Consider the following 21296-nt stretch of genomic DNA (forward strand, 5'->3'; position numbering starts at 1 on the left):
TCCTGGATTAATGGAAGTCCTCTCAATTTTTAATTCTTTGCCACCACCATAGGACCTACTATAAATATTTTTTTTATATTAGTCCATTTCCTTTTTGGTTTTTTATCTCTTTTGGACACAGACCTAGTAGTGGTATTGCTGGGTCAAAGGGTATAGACATTTTTATAGCCCTTTGAGCATAGTTCCAAATTACTTTAGAGTGGTTGAATCAGTTCACAACTCCAGCAGTGAATCATTGTCTCATTTACCCCACATCACTCCAGCATTTGTCATTTTTCTTTTCTTTCCTCCTGGCCAATCTGACAGGAGAAAGGTAGTACCTCAGGGTTTGTTTTAAATTGCGTTTCTCAGGAGTAGAACCAAGATGTCAGAGTAAAAGCAGAGACTTGATAGAGTTCTTCCCCCAAACTCAGCCAAATACGTGCAAAAAATGACTCTAAACAAATTCTGGAGCAGCAGAACCCACAGAATGACCGAGTGAAGCAAATATCCAGCCCAAAACAGCCTAGAAGGTCAACGAGCGTGTCATGCTGGGAGTGGAACGTAGGCCACTGTGGGCCATGCCAGCACAGATGAGACCTGAGCAGGCCTTGGGGGGACTGAATCTCTGCCACTTGTGGTCTTCTAGACCCCCAAAATGCTGAGGAAAAATTGGAAGGTCAGTGGAAAAAACCCTGTTGAACCTGTGTGAGAGAGTAGAGTGGTACAGCCCCACACCAAGGGTGGTGGAGGAGATGGAGGAGTCTGTGGCAACCACAGCAGCAGTAGGAGCCATGACAGTGATTGTTTCTAGAACTCTAGGCCCACAGACTATGGGGAGATTGAGTGACTGACAGTACACTCCCCCACCCCTACTGGAAGCAGAGAACTACCTTGACAAAGATCTGAAAAATCAAATAAATGGCTGGGGAAACAAGCAAACGGTAGAAAAAGAATCAGTCTATAGAATCTTACTTTGGTAACAAAGGAAGACCAAAATATACAAACAGGAGAAGACAACAAAGTGAAAGCTCCTACATCCAAAGCCTCCAAGAAAAATATGATTTGGTCACAGGCCATGGAAGAGCTCAAAAATAACTTTGAAAATCAAGTAAGAGAAGTAGAGGAAAAATTGGGAAGAGAAGTGAGAGTGATACAAGAAAATCATGAAAACTGAGTCAAGTGCTTGCTAAAGGGGACCCAAAAAAAAATAGACTAACCCAAATAGCAAAAAGACATTCAAAAAGCCAATGAGGAGAAGAATGCCTTAAAAAGCAGAATTGACCAGATGGAAAAGGATGCCCAAAAGCTCACTGAAGAAAATAATTCTTTAAAGATTAGAATGGAGCAGATAGAAGGTATTGATTTTATGAAAAATCAAGAAATTATAAAACAAATCCAAAGGAATAAAAAAATAGCAGACAATGTGAAATATCTCATTGGAAAAACAACTGACCTTGAAGATAGATCCAGGAGAAAGAAATTAAAAGTTATTGGACTATATGAAAGCTGTTATCAAAAAAGAACCTAGACATCATTTTTAAAGAAATTATTAAGGAAAACTGCCCTGATATTCTAGAACCAGAGGGTAAAATTAGATATTGAAAGAATCCACCCATCATCTTCTGAAAGAGATCCCAAAAGAAAAACCCCAGGAATATTTTAGCCAAGTTGCAGAGTTCTCAGGTCAAGGTGAAAATATTGCAAGCAGCCAGAAAGAAACAATTCAAGTATTGTGAAAATACAATAAGGATATCACAAGATCTCACAGCTTTTACATTAAGGGATTGGAGGGCCTGGAGTATGATATTCCAGAGGTCAAAGGAGCTAGGATTAAAACCAAGAATCATCTACCCAGCAAAACTGAGTATAATACTTCAAGGGAGAAGTGGTCATTCAATGAAATAGAGGAATTTCAAGCATTCTTGATGAAAAGATGAGAGCTGAATAGAAAATTTCACTTTCAAACACAAGAATCAAGAGAAGGATGAAAAGGTAAAGAAGAGAAGAGAAATCATAAGGGGCTTACTAAAGTTGAAATGTTTGCATTCCTACATGGAAAGATCATATTTGTAACTCTTGAGACTTTTCTCAGTATTAGGGTAGTTGAAGTGATTACATACATGTAGACAGAGGGCACAGGGTGAGTTGAATATGAAGGGATGATATCTAAAAAGATGAAATTAATCTCCAAGTATCATATTACCATGTTGGAATGTAAACAGTTTAACCTTATTGAATCCTTTATGATGTCCCTTTTCTGTTAACCTTTTTATGCTTGAGTCTTGTATTTATTTGAAAATCACATTTTCTTTTTGGCTCTGATCTTTTTATCAAGAATGCTTAAAAGTCTTCTATTTCATTGAATTTTCATTTTGTCCCCTGAAAGAATTATACTCAATTTTGCTAGGTAGGTGTTTCTTGTTAAAATTGTACCTGAAAACCATGATTAAAAAAATAAACCTAGGTATCATCTTTTAAAAAATTATCAAAGAAGACTTCCCTGATATTTTGCAACCAGAGAGTGAAACAGAAATTGAAAGAATAGAGGGTAGGGGGAGAAAATTCAAAACTCAAAATGTTATGGAAGTGACTGTTGAAAACTAAAATTAATTATTAAAAAAAAGAATCCACCAATTACCTTCTAAAGGAAATAGCAAAACAAAAATTCCCAAGAATATCACAGACAAATTTCAGAGCTCCCAAGTTAAGGAGAAAATATTGCAAATAACCAGAAAGAAATAATTCAAACAATGTGGAGACACAAGTAGGATAATACAAGATTTAGCAGCTCCCACATTAAATGATCAATGGTTTTGGTAGCAGGTATTCTGGAGGGGAAAGGAGCTACAATTTGAACAAGAATCATTCTTGATAAAAACATCAGAGCTGAAAAGAAAATGTGATTTTCAAATAAATACAAGACTCAAGTATAAAAAGGTAAACAGAAAAGGGACATCATACAACACAATAATGTTCCTAGATAACTCTAGAGAATCTAGTAAAATTAATTATAACAACTCATAACTTTAGGATGTAAGATAAATACATATAAATCCTTGGAATTCTTATATATAACCAGAAAGAACTAGAAAGAAAAACACAATTCAGGATAATAGCATACATCATACAATATTAGGAGTGTATCTACCAAGATTAATCCAAGGAATAGGTGAAAATATAAAATATTTTTTTGCAGAAATACAGACCTAAATAAATGGGGAAATATTAATTGCTCTTAAGTAGATTAAGATAATATAATAGAAATGACAATACTAGTGCTAACTTAGTTTACTTATTCAGTGTCATACCAATCAAACTGCCAGATGGCTATCCAGTTTTCCCAGCAGTTTTTTTTCAGATATTAAGGCCCTTCCTCCACCCCCAGTAATTGGGATTTGGGGACTTATCAGTGCTACAGTGTTTGACTTGGTATGTAGTGGGCCTACTCTATTCCACTCACCAGCCTCTTTTTAAAAAAGTTTGTATTAAATAATTTTCATGATTATTACTTTATACATTTTAGTACTTTATACAGTTTGAGTTCTGGTATTGATAGATCTCCTTCCTCCCTACTTTTTTTATTGTTGCCTTTTTAATTTTTTTTTAATCCATATGAATTAAAATTTTTTTTTAGCTATATAGCTTTTGGTAGTTTGATTGGTATGTGACTTTTTATGCCTAAGTCATATATCCAGTTGGAGCTTATCTTGATGTACATGAGCGTTGGTCTAGATGTTAAAAAAGTCAAAACTTAAATTAGAGGAACAAGGGAAAAAATTACATTTCAGTTTTGTGTATAGGGGAAGAGTGTTCATGACTAAGTAAGTGAGAGTATCACACAAGACAAAATGAGTGATTTTGATTTATATAAAATATAGGTATAGTATAATCAAATCTAATGTACTAAAAATTAGAAGAAAAACAGATAATCGGGGAAAAATCTTTACAATGTTTCTCTGGTAAAAGTCTGTGTGTGTGGGTTTGTGTGTATGTATGGATGGATGTACACACACATATAAGTATATACACATATTTCAAAATTTATATGATTCAGAGTCATTCTCCAATACATAGATGATCAAAAGATACAAAAAGACATTTCTCAGAGGAAGAAATTTAGGCTACTAACAATCATATGAAAAATTTTCTAAATCACCAATTAGAGAAATATAAAATTAAGCAACTTTGAAGTTCTGCCTCATACCCATCACACTGGCAACGATGAAAGAACAGGAATATGACAGATATTGGAGGGGCTATGAGAAAACAGGTAACCTGTGGAGCTGTGAATTGATCCAGCCATTTTGTAAATTAATATGAAAATATGCTCAGAGAGTTATTAAACTGTACATACCCTTTGACATACTACATACCCACTAGTAGACTTATATACAAAAGAATTAAAGGAAGAAAAAGGATCTATAGGTACAAAAATATTTGTAGCAGCTCTTTTCATGGTACCCCAAAATGGAAAATTCTTCTATTGAGAAATGGCTGAAAAAAACTTACGGTATATGAATGTAATGGAATATTTTTGTGCCATAAGAAATAATGAAATAGACAATTTCAAAGGAAACTGGGAAGACCTTTGTGAACTGATAAAGAGCAAAGTGAATAAAGCTAGGAAAACAATTTCAGGATATTATAGAAAAAAACAACTTTGATCAATGTAATGATAGATTTGAATCCAAGAGAACAATGATTAATAAAACCTCCATTTACCTCTGACAGAAATGTGATGAATTTAAAGTGCAAAAAGAGACTTGCATTTTGGGGCATTGGTAATAGAGGAATTTGTTCTGCTGGATAATATTGTTATTGAGGGATTTTTTAAAAATTGCCTAAGTTGTATGGGGTGGGGGGGCAGTGTTGATAGTGGAAAGGACACATTTTTTTTTAATTGCTACTTGAAAAGCTAAAAATAATTTAAAAAAATTTAACGGACTGTTTCAATAAAAAGATTAGTCTAACTGTCTATATAGGGAAAACCAAATAGTTAAAAAATACCTTTTCCTCATAATGATATGTATTAGAGTGTACTGTAGAGGTGGATAGTGAACTGGAATCAGAATTGAATAGGAGGAAGAAAATTGACTCAATTGTTTTTGGAATATATTATAAAGTACTTTTTATGGCACTGAGCTTCTCCCTGAAACAAAGGCAGATCTCTTTAATGTCAGTATTTTTGGTCATGCTGTATAATTGTAACTCATGTGGTCTCATAGATCTTAAAGATATAAATTTGCAAGTCACTTAGCATACCCAAATGACAGTAGAGAGGTATGTTGAAAATAGAATTGGAATGCAGCAATGAAGTGCTGCACAGCAGTTTCTGAAAGAATATCCTCAGAATTATGTTTATGTGACAAGTGTGGAGTAGAGACAGTTCATTTGCCTCATTGAGATCTAAGCAATAGCAAAATATCTGTAGGAAGGCCCCCAACATATTGCATTTTTTCCTCAAAAGATTTGTAGGAAGTCATGCACAAAAGTGTTGTACAGAATGAGAAGACATGAATGAATGACAGTCTGCACCACTGAAGAGAGTACTCACATCCATTAGATCACAGGTACATCAAAGTATTAATGTATTGGCAACATTTTTGAACCACTTTAATTTTGTTGTAACACTCTCTGTTATCTACCTGAGGAGTTTATTATTGGAAGAATGCCATAATCTTACCTCTCACATTGGTCCATAGCATAGACCCTGAAGACTATATTATGGCAAAATGTGCTTCCTCCAGTTCAATATTATGTTGTCTCTCTAGCATAGTAAGTAGAGTATCAAAATTCAGCTGAGACTATAAGGGTTGGCAACCTGTACCAGTCTTCTTGGTTTGACCTAAGTTCATTTCTCTAGGGTTAACTATATTTCATTTACACTCCCAACTCAGATTCTTTAGGAATAATTCTGTTTTTCTCTTTAGTTTACAGGTTCTTCCCAGCAAGGAAGGAAAGTTTAAAAAAGTGTATCCAGAATACAAAAATGAATTAAGTATGAAACAGCTAACTTTATTCTTATAACAGAAAAGATAATGCAATAAAGAATCATAGAATGATTAGAATAGAAAGCAGTTACATATCATTACTAATATATTAAGTTTAGAAGCTAATATCTAAGCATATTTGGGACATTTGCACATGTAGAGGGAGCTTGCTTTGGCAAGGAGAAAGACTTCTTCATATGAGACAGGATGAATGAAGAGATCATGGAGAAAGGCATTTGAATAGTGAGTAATATGAGACATGAGGAGGGGAGAAGTGGGAGCTGAGCAAATAGCTAGCTATACCTTTGTCAATGAAATCAGAGGCTAGGTTTTCAGCTTAGGATGTGGGACAATAAAAAAACATGGGAAGTTTGAATAGGAATGAAAAGTCTTAGAAAAACCTCTGGGGAATGGAATAAAGTGAATCATTTAAAAAGTTGTAAAAGAATTGTTTTGATGCAATGAAGGCCTAGTTAATATTATGTAATATAAATTTGTAGTGGACTCAGCATGGTTTTATAATTTTCTTCAATACATGATGAGAGTAATCCATGGCTGGTACCTGGCAGACAATATTCATGATAGATTTGGAGGTGAGGGGTAGTAAAGGACTTGAGAGAAAATAGTGGAAAGTTGAACTGGTTCATCAAAAGGTCAAAATGGAGAATGGAGAAGAATATAGGCAGTTTAGGAGTAATGGTCTGTGAAAGAACTGAGGTGTAGGGAGAATTGAGTTTCCAGGGACAATGAGGAACAGTTAGGTTGTTAGGTAGAATGAAATATATGATGATTTTTTAAAAAATTGAGTCAGATAAAAAAATTTCAGAGTTTATGAACAGGCAAACAGAGTATTTAGGGGTATTGGCAAGATCAAGGGTGTGCTTATCTATGGAGCTGATGTGGGGTGATGGGGGTAAATATGTCATGGGAAATTAACAAGCTAAAGACCTAAAAATCTGGGTGTTTGAGGGAGTTCAGTATGAATGTTCAAGTACCTTATTGTGAAGGCAGAAGTTAGGGAAGAGACAAAGACTGGGCCAAGTATTGAAATCATTGAGGAATAAGAGAATTTTCTGGAGATTAATAAAAAGATAACTACTACAAGTATGTTGGTTGTCAGTCAGTAAGCATCTCTTAAGTATCTTTACTAAGCACTAAGAATGCAAGGAAAGGCTGAAAGACAGTCCTTGCCCTCATGGAGCTCACAGTCTAATGGGGGAGACAAGAAGCAAGCAAATATGTGTAAACAAGGTTATGTGATTAGCTTAAGAATCTGTGTGTGTTCACCCTTCTTTGCCGAAGGACGTTCTTATTTATAAGAATAAATAGGAAGTAGGGAAGAGGTGTCAGACCTGTATAAATATCAGATCAACAAGGTAATCAAAAAATAAAGTAAGTTATTTGAGGGTCAAAGAATCTGGAACAATGGTCTTATCTTACTCAAACAGGGAAGTTCAGTGAGGGGAGTTACAAATGGGCTATGTACATTTAGGAGGGCAAAGCAGATCGGTGGAACAGCAGGTGGGTCACAAGTTACCTATTACAAGTGGTAGGGTGGAGCAAAGAGTATTCTGACTCGCCCCCCACAATCACTGAGTTGGATGTACGAGTTAAAAGTGCAGCCAGTGCTGGGAAGAGTGACTAAGGGTGTTGTGTCATCAGGAGGAGCCATATCTCAGTGAGAACAAGAAGTTGGAAGAAGTAAAAAAGGAAAAAGTTTAAGATGAAAGGAAGTTTGTTTCCTCTGGAGCAGGCATTCCACAGAGTACCATGGATTTTGAGTGAGACTTTTGGGGAATCAACTTTAGAGGAGACCTTACTGCTTCTCAGCTCGAGAGGAATGGTAACAGGAATTGTACAATGACAATTCCGGATTCAGAATAACTAAGATGAGTAGGATATCATAAGGTAAGATTAAATTAATCATTGAGGAATGAGATCAGGCAGGTTATCCTCATTCCCAGGAGAGCCAAGCAGCCCATGGGCTTATTCTTGCATAGGCCATTTCCCCTGCCCAAGCTACATTCTTCTTCCTTCCCTATTTAAAATCACTTGCCAAATTTTGCATGATGAGCCAGCAAAGGAGAATGAGGACTGGTCAGACAAGTGGGGAGAGATCTAGGAAAGAGCATTCCTGACTTACACATGCTCAGAAAGGAGAATTCAAGAGTAGAAAGTGATAACAGCATCAAATGAATCAGAGTATTCAAGACAGATGAAGATGGAGAAAAGACCATCAAATTTGCAATTAAAGGACCATTGGTAATTTAGAAAAATCCCTTTAAATTGAGATGAGGGTAGAAACCAGATTGGAAAGTGTTAAGAAAGGAAAGGGGCAACAAGTATGACTAATACTTTGTTCTAATAATTCTGTTCAAGAGAGATGATAGAACAATAACAGCCTGAGGGAAAGATGGGATCTTTTGGATTTCATAGGTATGAGGAGACTTTGGCATGTTTCAAGACAGTAAGGAAATAACAAGTAGATAAGGAAAGCTAAAATACATAGAGAGGGAGAGGATAAAATCAAGGGGTCCTTAGCAGGATTGACCCTGGCAAAGAGAAGTGCCACTTCATTCTTGGAGATCATTATCTTTCTTGAATCTCCACTCATTTTGGGTTCCCAAAATGATATGCTTTGTTGCAATCAAGGTGGGAAGTCTTAATTGTTTTAACTAAATAAAGAGAGAGAGAGAGAGAGGGAGGGAGGGAGGGTGGGAGAGAGAGAGAGAGAGAGAGAGAGAGAAAGAGAGAGAGAGAGAGAGAGAGAGAGAGAGAGAGAGAGAGAGAGAGAGAGAGAGAGAGAGAGAGAGAGAGAGAGAGAAACTCCAAAAAACAAAAACCCCTTCCGTAGAAATGTATTCTTGTGGTCAAGGTCTGTGTGCTAGTGAATTGACTACATTCTTCATTGTACCAGCTTGTTACCCAACATCTCTCAGAGTGTGTGTCTGTCACAGCTGTGAAATACGCTGGTTTTGCCTTCTTTATTTCTTTGGTCCAGACCCGTGAATCCATTGCTGTGAGAAACTCCTAAAAACGCTATTGATGTTTATCTGTAACTTAGTCTTGAGATAGTTACTAGAACACTGACAGCCTAAATGATTTTTCCATGTTCACACACATCTACTGTGTGCCAGAGGTAGGACTTTAAGCCAGGTCTTCCTGACTCCAAAACTGGTCCTCTATCCACTGTGCCACAATGCCTCTCACTTTTTTGTTAACACTAGTTTTATTTGTAAAACTTTTCCTTCACTACTTTTGTAACATTTATTACCAAACACTTTTGTATTTTGCTGATTAGTTAGGAGTCAGAGGATCTGGCTTCAGATTCTAGCTGTACCTGTGCAACTTTGAGCAAATCACTTAACCTGTCTGGGTCTCAATTCCCTCACGTTTATAATGAAGAAATATACTAGATCCTTTCAATTCTGAATCGTGTAGCCAAATTCAAGGATTCGTTTTGTTTTCAGTTTAGCTCAGCTAGTCCTTAGCAGAACAAGATTTAAATTATTTTAATAGCCTGTCAACATGGTCAGACCACTAGGCTGCAGTGTTTACCTTTAAAAATTAAGGAATTGCTAAATGATTTGCCTTTCCTGAGGTTTTGTTTTGCTTTGTTTTGTTGTATTTTAGTGCAAAGCCCAGTCATCTACTTATATTATATTCAAGAAATATTTAAATTCATCTTTATGTCATCTTTGAATTTACTACCTTGTCTGTAGGGATCACCAATCTAAAACATTAATGTTTGGGTAATAATGTCAATGAGCAGAAATATTGCATGGTAAATAGAAGCCAACTAGTCATGACATCAGTTAACACCTGCTTTCAAGTCCATATTTATTTGTGACTGTTGTCTAAGCACTTAACCACTCAATGTCTCAAATAAATTTGTCTCTAATACTATAAATTGAAGAACAGGTGCTGATCTACATTAATTGGAGTTCCCAATACTAATGAAATCACAGGTCCGGTCAAAAAAAAAGCTGAAGGAAGACTACAAATTTACATTTGTCAATTTTTTTGTTTAATTACGGTCTAATAAATTATTAATTTATTCATTATATTCATATATATTTGTATTTTATATAATTATATATATTTTATATTATTGTATATTTATGTATATATTTATAATTTATAACTATTTATTAATTAGACTTTATTCCTTGAACTTTCAAAAAGTCTTTTCTCAATTTTTTTTACTTATGAGAAATGCTTAGATTTGTCTCATAAACATCTCTGAGTTGCTTGACATTATGCTGAAATTGTTTCTAGGAAGTAGAATTCATTTTTCTTCATTTGGATTTATGTTTTTAAAAAAGTTTTGGTTACACAGGTAACGTATATAGGAAACTGAAATACATGTGATCAGAAGTTTGAATGAAACCAAAACCAATCATTTCCTTGCTCAGTCATCCTTATTGCTTTATGTTTCTTCCAAATGGCATTTTAGAAAATTTTAGTCAAATTCCAGAACTCATTTCTAAAATGGGTTATCTTAATGGAGAATTATTGGAGATACAAATAAGTTAGCTTATGTCATACTTCTAATTACTAACATGGTTGCAAAAGGAGATGAAACTCCAACCTTGTTTCCATCCCCTCCTTCTCTTTTATCTCTTTCTATAGTCTTGGAAATAGCATGGACTTTTTTAATATTGAATTTCTTTTTGACTACATTTAATGCTTAACTTATCTTACAAAGCAAATCACTTTTCCATTTTCTAGTTTAGTCTATTCAGTTGCAGTTTTTTGTATAGCATTATATATATATATGTATGTACATATATATTTACACACACACATATGTGTACTCTTGATGTTGAATAAAAACAGTTGAAGTTGAAAAAGAGGTGCTAACCAAAGATTTCAAAAAGCAAAAATTATAATCCTAAGAAAAACATATTTACCAAATTTCTTACTGTTAGTGAAAGTAATATATTTCTTTTGCAAAAATAGCTGAAAATTACAATACTATAAAAAAAACTTTTGTGTACTTTCATTAATTAGCTTTCTAACAACTGTACTTTTAATTATTAACATTATTCTTTTCATAGCAACTTTATCTGATGAAGACTGGAAGCCACCTCTTCCTGCTTACAATTTTCTTAGCAGGATGGATGCCACAGTTCCCTACACAGAAATTGCCCAGTTTCCTGCACCAAATATGCTTACATGTGCGAAAACAATTGATCTTCAACAGCATGACAATGGACACTCTGAAGATAAACCTGCAATCAGAAAGGAAGCTACTTAAACAATGAAAATGAAACACTGAGAAAACAACTCCATTTGAAAGAGCAGGAAAAATGTTTAAACTTGGTGATAATTATTTGTGATTTTCAAAATTTAGTTAACTGCAGAATTTGGGGAGATATGTCAGAGGCTTTTTGACTTATTTGGCATTTGAATATATTACCTTAATTAAAAATTATAACTATTTTAAAGCTCTGGATAAAATTTATGTTCTTTAGATTGTATATTAATTTAACTTAGTCCTAATCACTGGAATGTCCCATCATACCACAGATCAAATATTTATCATTAAATGATCAATTTAATTTTGTTGTATGACCTTTATTATATAGGAATAAATAGAATGTAGCAACAATAATAATTTCTGTAGCATTTTATTGTTTATAAAGCCATTTAGTTCAATTCAAAAAACATTTAGCACCTACTGTGAGCAAGGTATGTACTAGACTCTGGGGCTACAAAGACAAGAATGACAGCCCTTTCCTTCAAGGAGTTTACAGTCTCCTGGGGAGTTTTATACAAGGAACTTACCTATATATTAGTAAGGAGAGCTAAAATATATACAAATGCAATCTCAAGAGAGTGATAAGAACTGGAGCAGGTAGTATGGATGAGAAGGACCTACCAGATAGAGTTGAGGAAGGAATAAGCTTAATATATGGAGATGGCTTGATCATATCACTATATATAGGTATTTGCATGTCATTAATATCAAACTACAAATGTAAACATTTGCCAACAGTTTGTCATAGTAGTCTACCTCGTGAATCCATCAATTAAGATCTAAGCACTGGTTTATTTTGTCCCCAAATCTGTGACGTATTGGGATGATTGAATTTACTTTTCTGATTTATTATTGTTATATGTGAGAAAATAGATGAGAAAGTACTTTTAGAAAATGGAAACTATTAAAATAAAATGTAAAGTTTTTGTATAGGCATAGCCTAAATAAATTATGTTTATGGTATTTCCCAACAATATTTTTTAAAAGCCTGGGAAACTTTCATGAATCCTCCTAAGACTTAAGGATTCATATTTATTTAAAATGAGAAGAGCTGATTAATTACTATTCTTGCTAAATTTCAGATAATAGTAAAGTTGAAGTAGTCTGTCACATTTCTGCTTAAGGTAGACAAGTTCTTTACAACTCTGTTAGTACTCAGTTGTGGGACTTTGAGCAAGTACAACTTGCCAAGTCTCTGTTTCTCCATCCATAAAATACTTGCCCACCTCCTTTATAGAATTGTTATAAAAATCAAAAAATGTTACATGTTATATATATATATATGTATATATATACAACATATATGTATATATATGTACACACATATACATATATAATTTATATTATTGTTACTATCAATGGTTACTATTAGTAATTGGATGACAATTGAGATTAGTGAATTTTAATTAAAATAAACAGTACTGATTATACTAACAAGATATTACCCGTAAAACCTAGCCTTAGTAACAAAACACTAGATACTATCATGCAAAACATGTAAAAAAATAGTTCCTAATATTTAAAACATCATACATATTTATGCTAAAACATTTCATTTGCAAAATTGCCTAATTCCTTTGTTGGTAGTTATTTTTATCATTGCATTTTGCCAGAGTAATTTTACAGAGAAGCTTATTTAGAAGAAATGATATTTTGAAACTTCCATATGGAGATAAAAGTAGCAAATAAATTTCAAAATATTTAAATTGAAAGGCTCTTCCCCTTTTTTTCATTAAAATGAAAGCCATATGCAAAGCCCCATTTGGGATTTTCTAACTTTCTAATTACTTAGATCTGACTTTATTTATGTGAAAAGTGTTTTGCAATTGTGTTCATATAGTCCCTGGGTTTGTTTTGGCAGGTAGACTCCTGGATATTTTATAGGGTCTACCATAGCTTTAAATGAGATTTCTCTTTCTATCTCTTGCTGTTGGGCTTTGTTAGTAATCTATAGAAATGCAGATGATTTATGTGGCTTTATTTTGTAACCTGCAACTTTGCCAAAGTTGTTTATTATTTCAAGTAGTTTTTTACTTGATTCTCTAAGTATATCAACATATCGCATTTGGGATTTTCTTGGCAAAGTTTGTCATTTCCTTCTCTAGCTCATTTTACAGATGAGGAACTGAGGCAAATAGGGTTAAGTGACTTGCCCAGGGTCACACAGCTAGTAAGTGTGAGAGGCCAGCTTTGAACTCCAGGAATAGAAGTCTTCCTGACTCCAGGCCCAGCACTATCCACTGGACGATTTAGCTGCCCTTACTCAAAATCTGCTAGTCCCCAGTTAGTGCAAATAATCCCATGAAGTGGTCAAGTCCAAATTTGCGTTATTTGAGGTTATAATTATAGTCAATCCTCAGCATTCTTGTCTTTAACATTTGGACCTTCAAGAATTCACTTGATTTTATTAATAACCTCATCTTCACTTTTGCTCTGACAATTACATACATTCACTATGTGCAGTAGAGAAAAAAATGAGAGTCTAGGAAAATGCAGATTTGTGGAGTGGTTGGTACCCTACTAGGAACTTCACTGGTCTTGTTCATCATGCCATTATAGAGTAAAAAGCTCCCTGTGTATTCATTGCCTTTAAAACTCGAGTTTTGTGTGCAGTTATGGCCCCAAAGTATAGTGCAAGTCCATTCGGCCCTAAGCCCAATTGTGCAAAGTCAGTGATGCAGCTTAATGAGAAAATAAAGGTATTAGATATACTTAGTTCTAAAATGTCTGTAGGCTGTGAGTTTGGTGTTTTGTTTTGTTGAAGGAAGAAATGTTTTAAATTTTCACCTTTGTATCTCCTCTTCCTGCTTCATTCCCTAATGCATAATAGTCATTTCCTAACTGTTTATTGAGTTGAAATAAGTTCAAATTAATTCATTTCAATTTTGAATTCAATTCAAAATAGAATTAAGAAGACATTATTTTGGCATGAAAATGAAAATCAAAAATGGCTTGACATGTTATAAATCTAAGGGAGTCTCTTAGACACATCAAGTTTATCAAAAAGGTAGTACGGAGAAAGACAAGAATTTCATCAAATGAGGATCAAATATATTTAATAATTAAGTAATCATGACACAAGCATTTTTTTTGGAAACTTTTTTCATGAGACTAATGAAATAATAAGCAGATTTTATCCAAAGCTATACATCAGTGTTTGAAAAGTACTAGTGTACATATTTCTCTATGGTCTTGAATAATTCAGATAAACATTCTGACGTTTATGAGGCTTTTCTGTTTCTAATCCATTTCACTCTAAGAGAAAAATGCTAAAAGGTATTTTGTGGTCTTCCACTCTTTTTTTATTTAATTACACCTTCATGGTTCTCTTGATTCTTGTATTTGAAAGCCAAGTTTTCCATTCAGCTCTGGTCTTTTCTTCAAAAAGGCTTGTAAATCCTCTATTTCATTGAAATTCCATTTTCTTCCTGAAGTATTATACTCAGTTTTGCTGGGTAGGTGATTCTTGGTTTTAATCCTAGCTCCTCTGACCTCCAGAATATCATATTCCAAGCCCTTCAGTCACTTAATATAGAAGCTCTAGATCTTGTGTTATCTTGATTGTATTTCCACAATACTCGAATTGTTCCTTTTTGGATGTTTACAATATTTTCTCCTTGACCTGGGAACTCTGCTACAATATTCCTAGGGGTTTTCCTTTTGGGATCTCTTTTTTTCAAACATAATTGATATATTTATTAGTTTTGCTAAACCACTTTTTTCTTTTTTTTTATTATTTTTTATTTTATTTGTTTTCAATATTCTACAATCACTTCCATATATCTTAGATTTTTTCCCCTACCTCTCCCTCCTTCCTTTCTAACTCCCCACTTCCTTCCTGAGATGGTATACAATTTTATATAGGTTCTACACATACATTCCTATTAAATACACTTTCACCTTAGTCATGTTGCATAGAAGAATTAAAATGAACGGGAGAAATCATAAAACAAGCCAAAATATAATACAAAAGGAAATGATCTGCTTTATTCTGTGATCGAATTCCTTAGTTCTTTCTCTGGATGTGGAAGGCATTTTGCCTTAAGAAACCACTGGGAATTTTTTAAGTCCTTACATTGCAATGAAGTACTAAGTCTACCAGAAAAATTCATCTTTTAAGAGGTGATCAGTGGATTCTTTCAGTTTCCATTTAACCCTCTGTTTCTAGAATATCAAGGCAGTTTTCCTTGATGATTTCTTGAAAGATGATGTAAGCTCTCTTTTAATATATAATTTATTTATTTTTCAACATTCACTTCCACAAGAATTTGAATTACAAATTTTCTCCCCATCTTTCCCCACCCCCACCCCAGGACAGCATGCACCCCATCCACCCCTTCCTCTAGTCTATCCTCCCTTCTCTCACCTCCTCTTCCTCTGTTCCCCCTCCCCTTTATTTTCCTGTAGGGCAAAATAGATTTCTATATCCTGTTGCCTGTATATCTTATTTTCCAGTTGCATGGAAAAACAATTTTTAACATTCTTTTTTAAAATTTTTGAGTTCCATATTCTCACCCCTTCCTCCAATTCAATATAGGTCATGCATGTGTATCCATGCAAAATACTTCTGTAATAGATATGTTGTGAATTACTAACCACATTTCCCTCTGTCCTGACCTGCCCTCCATTATTCCATTCTCTCCTGTGTCCTGTCCACCCACAATAGTGTTTGCTTCTTTTCCAATGAAATATTTCACATTGTCTTCTATTTTTTCATTCTTTTAGTTCTGTTTTATATAATTTTATGTAATTTATATAGTTTATATAATTTCTTGATTCCTCATAAAGTCAGTAGCTTCCATTTGTTCCAATCTAATTTTTAAGGAATTATTTTCTTTAGTGAGCTTTTAGACTTCCTTTTCATTTGGCCAGTTCTTCTGTTTAAGGCATTCTTCTCCTCATTGGCTTTTTGGGCCTCTTTTGTCATTTGATTTATTCTATTATTTTTTAAAATTTGTTAATTTTTTGTTTTCAACATTCATTTCCACATAATTTTGAGTTCCAAATTTTCTCCCCATCTCTCCCCTCCCCCCACCCCATAATGCTTTGCATTCTGATTACCCCTTCCCTATATATGCCCTCCCTTCTATCATACCCCTCCCTTCCTTATCCCTATCTTCTCTTTTTTCTTGTAGGACAAGATAGATTTCTATACCCCATTACTTGTACTTCTTTTTTCCCAGTTGTATGCAAAGACAGTTCTCAACATTTGTTCCTAAAACTTTGAGTCCCAACTTCTCTTCCCAACTTCTCTCCCTTCCTTCCTTCCCACTCATTCCCACTGAGAAGGCAGGCATTTCAACATAGGCTACATATGTGTAGTTTTGCAAAAGACTTCCAAAATAGTCACGTTGTGTAAGACTAACTATATTTCCCTCCGTCCTATCCTGCCCCTCATTTATTCTAATCTCTCTTTTGACCTTGTCCGTCCCCAAAAGTGTTTACTTCTAATTACTCCCTCCTCCCATTTGCTCTCCCTTCTCTCATTCCCCCACCACAATTTTCTCCTTCTCCCCTACTTTTCTGTAGTGTAATATAGATTTTCATACCAAATTGAGTGAGCATGTTATTCCCTTCTTAAGCCAAATGTGAAGAGTGTAAGCTTTACTTTTTTCCTCTCACCTCCTCCCTTTTCTCCTCCATTGAAAAAGCTTTTTATTGCCTCTTTTATAAGAGATATTTTACCCCATTCCATTTCTCCCTTTCTCCTCTCAATATATTCCTCTTTCACCCCTTACTTTTATTTTTTTTAGATATCATCCCTTCTTATTCAACTCACCCTGTGCTCTCTGTCTATATATATGTATGTGTGTGTATATGTGTGTGTGTGTGTGTGTGTGTGTGATCCCTCCAACTACCTGAGAAATACTGAGAAAAGTCTCAAGAGTTACAAATATTATCTTTCCATGTAGGAATGTAAACAGTTCAACTTTAGAAAGTCTCTCATGATTTCTCTTTCCTGTTTACCTTTTCATGCTTCTCTTGATTCTTGTGTTTCAAAGTCAAATTTCATATTCAGTTCTGGTCTCTTCACATTTTTTTCCCCTGAAGTATTATACTCAGTTTTGCTGGGTAGGTGATTCTTGGTTTTGATCCTAGTTCCTTTGACTTCTGGAATATCATATTCCAAGCCCTTTGATCCCTTAAAGTAGAAGTTGCTAGATCTTGTGTTATCCTGATTGTATTTCCACATACTTGAATTGTTTCTTTCTTGCTTGCTGTTTGCAATATTTTCTTCTTGACCTGAGAACTCTGGAATTTGGCTACAATATTCCTAGGAGTTTTTCTTTTCAGATCTCTTTCAGGAGGTGATAGGTGGATTCTTTCAATATTTATTTGCCCTCTGATTCTAGACTATCAGGGCAGTTTTCCTTAATTATTTCATGAAAGATGATGTCTAGGCTCATTTTTTATGATCATGGCTTTCAGATAGTCCCAAAATTTTTAAATTATCTCTCCTGGATCTGTTTTTCAGGTCAGTTCTTTTTCCAATGAGATATTTCACATTATCTTCTATTTTTCATTCTTTTGGTTTTGTTTTATAATTTCTTGGTTTCTCATAAAGTCATTAGCTTCCATCTGCTCCATTCTAATTTTTAAAAACTATTTTCTGCAGTGAGCTTTTGAACCTCCTTTTCCATTTGGCTAATTATGCTTTTTAAAGCATTTTTCTCCTCATTGGCTTTTTGCACCTCTTTTGCCAATTGAGTTAGCTTATTTTTAAAGGTGTTATTTTCTTCAGCATTTTTTGGGTCTCCTTTAGCAATCTGTTGACTTGATTTTCATGATTTTCTTGCATTGCTCTCATTTCTCTTCCCAGGTTTTCTTCCACCTCTGTTACTTGATTTTCAAAATCCTTTTTGAGCTCTTCCATAGCCTGAGACCATTGCTTATTTATTTTGGAGGTTTTGGATGCAGAAGCCTTGACTTCCTCTCATGGTAAGCATATTTCTTCCTCTTCTGAAAGGATGGAAGGAAATACCTGTTCACCAAGAAAATAACTTTCTATAGTCTTATTTTTTCCCCCTTTTTTGGGTATTTTTTTCCAGCCAGTTACTTGACTTTTCAGTCTTTTGTCAAGAGGAGGGTATACTCTGGGGACTTGTATGTTCTCAGTTCCTCCAAAGTGGCACAATCAAGGGACAGGAGTTTACTCCTCTCCTGGCCTGCACATTGGTCTGGGAGCAACCAAAAGTTTTTCTGCCCAGGATTTGTGAGAATTCCCTCTTCACAACTGCCTCCAGTCCCTGCCCTGCTCCAGGGCAGCCAGCACTCCTCCTCACCCCAAGGCCACTCTCAGGCCTGAGATTCAGATCTGCCTCAATTCTCCAGGGACTTTAGGTGGGGGGCAGGGCTGCCACCCAGGGCTGAGATTCCGATCAGCTCCTCAATTCCCCCTGGAACTTTAAGCTACCCTGCAGTGACTGCTGCCTGTGATTCAGACCACATTCCCTTCTGGGTGAAGGAGCTTTCTCACTGACCTTTGAAGCTGTCTGTGGAGTTCATGGGTTGAGGAATCTGGGAACTGCTGCTTCTGATGCCTCCCTGAAGCCTGTTCTGGGGCCTGTTCCTGCCTGGTGCAATAGACCTTTCCTGTTGGCTTTCAGGCTGTCTTGGACTGGAAATCTCTTTTACTCTGTCTTTTTGAGGCTTCTGCTGCTCTAAAATTTATTTAGTGTCATTTGTTACAGGTATTTTATGGTCTATCTGGGGGAACTTCTACAGGTCCTTTTTTCTACTCCATCATCTTGGCTCTGCCCTTGATTTATTCTATTTTTAAAGGTGTTATTTTCTTCAGCATTTTTTGGGGGCTCCTTTAGCAAGCTGTTGAATCATTTTTCATCTTTCTTGCATCACTCATTTCTCTTTCTAATTTTTCCTCTCCTTCTCTTACTTGATTTACAAAATCCTTCCTGAGCCCTTCCATGGCCTGAGACCAGTTAAAGTTTTCTTGAGGTGTTTGATGTAGGAGCTTTGATTTTGTTTTCTTCTGGTTTCATGTTTTGATCTTCTTTGTCACCAAAGTAAGATTCTGTAGTCTGAGTTTTTTATACTGTTTGCTCATCTTCCCAGCCAAATACTTGACTTTTTAATTCTTTGTGAAGGTAGGACTCTGCTTCTAGTGGGGGTGGGGGTAGGGGTGCCTTTACTGTCTCAGGCTGCAGAAATTTTGTGTCAGCCTCTTGATTCCTCACTCTGTGTGGGCCCAGAACTCCCAAGGGAGTCATTGTTGCTGCTGTTGTTGCCACTGCTATGCTACCACCCCCACTCCCTACCCCAGCTTCTCTTTCATCCAGGTCCCACAGAATTTTCCCACTGAACTTCTAAGCTATCTTTGGCATTTGCGGGTTGAAAAGTCTGGAAATTGCCACAGCTGCCAGTGAGTCAGTCCCCTGAGGCCTGCTCCGGCCCTGTCTGTGTTGGTGCTCATGCTGAACTGTACTCCACTCCCAGTGTAATATACCCTTCCTGTCAACCTTCCAGGTTGTCTTGGGCTGGAGATTTGTTTCACTCTGCCATTTTGTGGGTTCTGTAGCTCTAGAATTTGTCATTTTTTTTACAGGTATTTGGAGGGTTTTGGGGGAGAGCTCAAGCAAGTCCCTGCTTTTACTCTGCCATCTTGACCCTGCCCCGCACAAATCTCTGTAAGTTTGGTGTTACAAAACCATCAATTCTTTATATCTGCAAAAAGGAGTAAAGTATAGTATACAATACAATGCCCTCATACTATCATCTGACACAGTGGAAGGTAAGATTCAGGTTAAAATATGTTTTAGTTTTAAGAATTTTTATTTGCCTTATAATATTTATGTTTCTATAGATTTCATGCATTATGAAAAGTGAGTATCATATGAAATCAATTTTTTTGTTGAACTGTTAGTACAAAAGGTCACAGAATTCTACTAAATTACTAGTGAGAAAAAAATGTTACCAGTTGTATTTTGCATAATGCATTGTATGGGTTATTTCATGGTTACTGTGTTAGAAAAGTGCATGTCATCAGTATTAATATTTTATTATAAAGAATTGTATGTAGGAAAGTGTATTTTCAGCAATCTCTAGTGAAAGATTACAGTTTTTGATGGTCATGGGATCCTAACCCCCTATTTCCCATAGGTTCAATATTTCATCATTTGGGTTTTTGCTTTTGTTCCATTTTCTGAGAACAGTACAAAGTTGAGGAGTGACTGTATATATATTGTGGTAATTTTTTCTAGCCTAATGGAAATGTTCAATGAAAATTATTAAAAATAAGGTCTTTATTTCTTTATTAATATAACATAATAACAAAAGATCAGGAAAATATATTTCTGATTCATTTATTATAAAGTAATATAGTAGTTATAGAAAGCAAGGAAAGTTTTAAAAATTACTATTATACTTAAATAAAATTCTTTACTGGTGTTATGATGAAAAAATAATTACTGTTGTTTAAAATACTTTTGCCTAAACTGAACTATCTTTTCTTTCTGTAAGTCTTCATATGCTAGTGGGTTCAGAAAACTTTATCCACATCTTGGCGAATTTGCATGCTCAAATTCTTATATGGTAAACAATACATAATTTTATCCTTGAGTATTATCTAAAATAGTTAATGCTTTAAATACTGTATTATTGTCCTTGAAATATTTTTCAATAGCTGTGCTAAAATAACTTGAGAATCACTATTCAAAAACAATTCTAGTCACTCATGCTTTCTTATAAAAGAACTAAAAACATTAGATAGTTTTAGCTTCTCAGAGCAAGAGGATTTCAAGACTGATAAGCATTGGTTTCCTTTTAAAATCTCCCTTTGCATTACCTCCCAATAGAAGTGTAATATGATCTTTACACACTTTAAACCCAGGTTGAGTCTTATTTTTTCAAAATATAAGTTTTGAAAGGTCTCTTTTTCCAGATGAAGCCTGTTTCATCCACATTAAAAATGTGTTGATTGTATATTCATGTTTTTTAAGTATTTTCTTCAAAACATGAAGTTACAGCAGCCTCATCTACACTGGTGACCTCTCTGGTAATTTTTAACAGTCTGTAGTTGAATTCAATTTTTAAAGCTGTAAGTT

General features: G+C 34.9%; 1 protein-coding gene across 3 annotated transcripts in view; it reads left to right on the forward strand.

Annotated features, from left to right (window-relative positions):
* TXNDC16 (thioredoxin domain containing 16) overlaps positions 1-11536 on the forward strand; it is a 141076-nt gene extending 129540 nt beyond the window's left edge. For all 3 annotated transcript variants that reach the window (XM_072629704.1, XM_072629706.1, XM_072629705.1), the window contains exon 20: positions 11033-11536. In XM_072629704.1, the coding sequence (XP_072485805.1) occupies positions 11033-11232 (200 nt within the window). In that variant the 3' untranslated portion in view covers positions 11233-11536. The remainder of the gene's footprint in view (positions 1-11032) is intronic.
* Positions 11537-21296: the final 9760 nt, after the last annotated feature.

Source organism: Notamacropus eugenii, chromosome 1 (genome assembly GCF_028372415.1).
Source record: "Notamacropus eugenii isolate mMacEug1 chromosome 1, mMacEug1.pri_v2, whole genome shotgun sequence".
Taxonomy (NCBI): Eukaryota; Metazoa; Chordata; class Mammalia; order Diprotodontia; family Macropodidae; genus Notamacropus; species Notamacropus eugenii.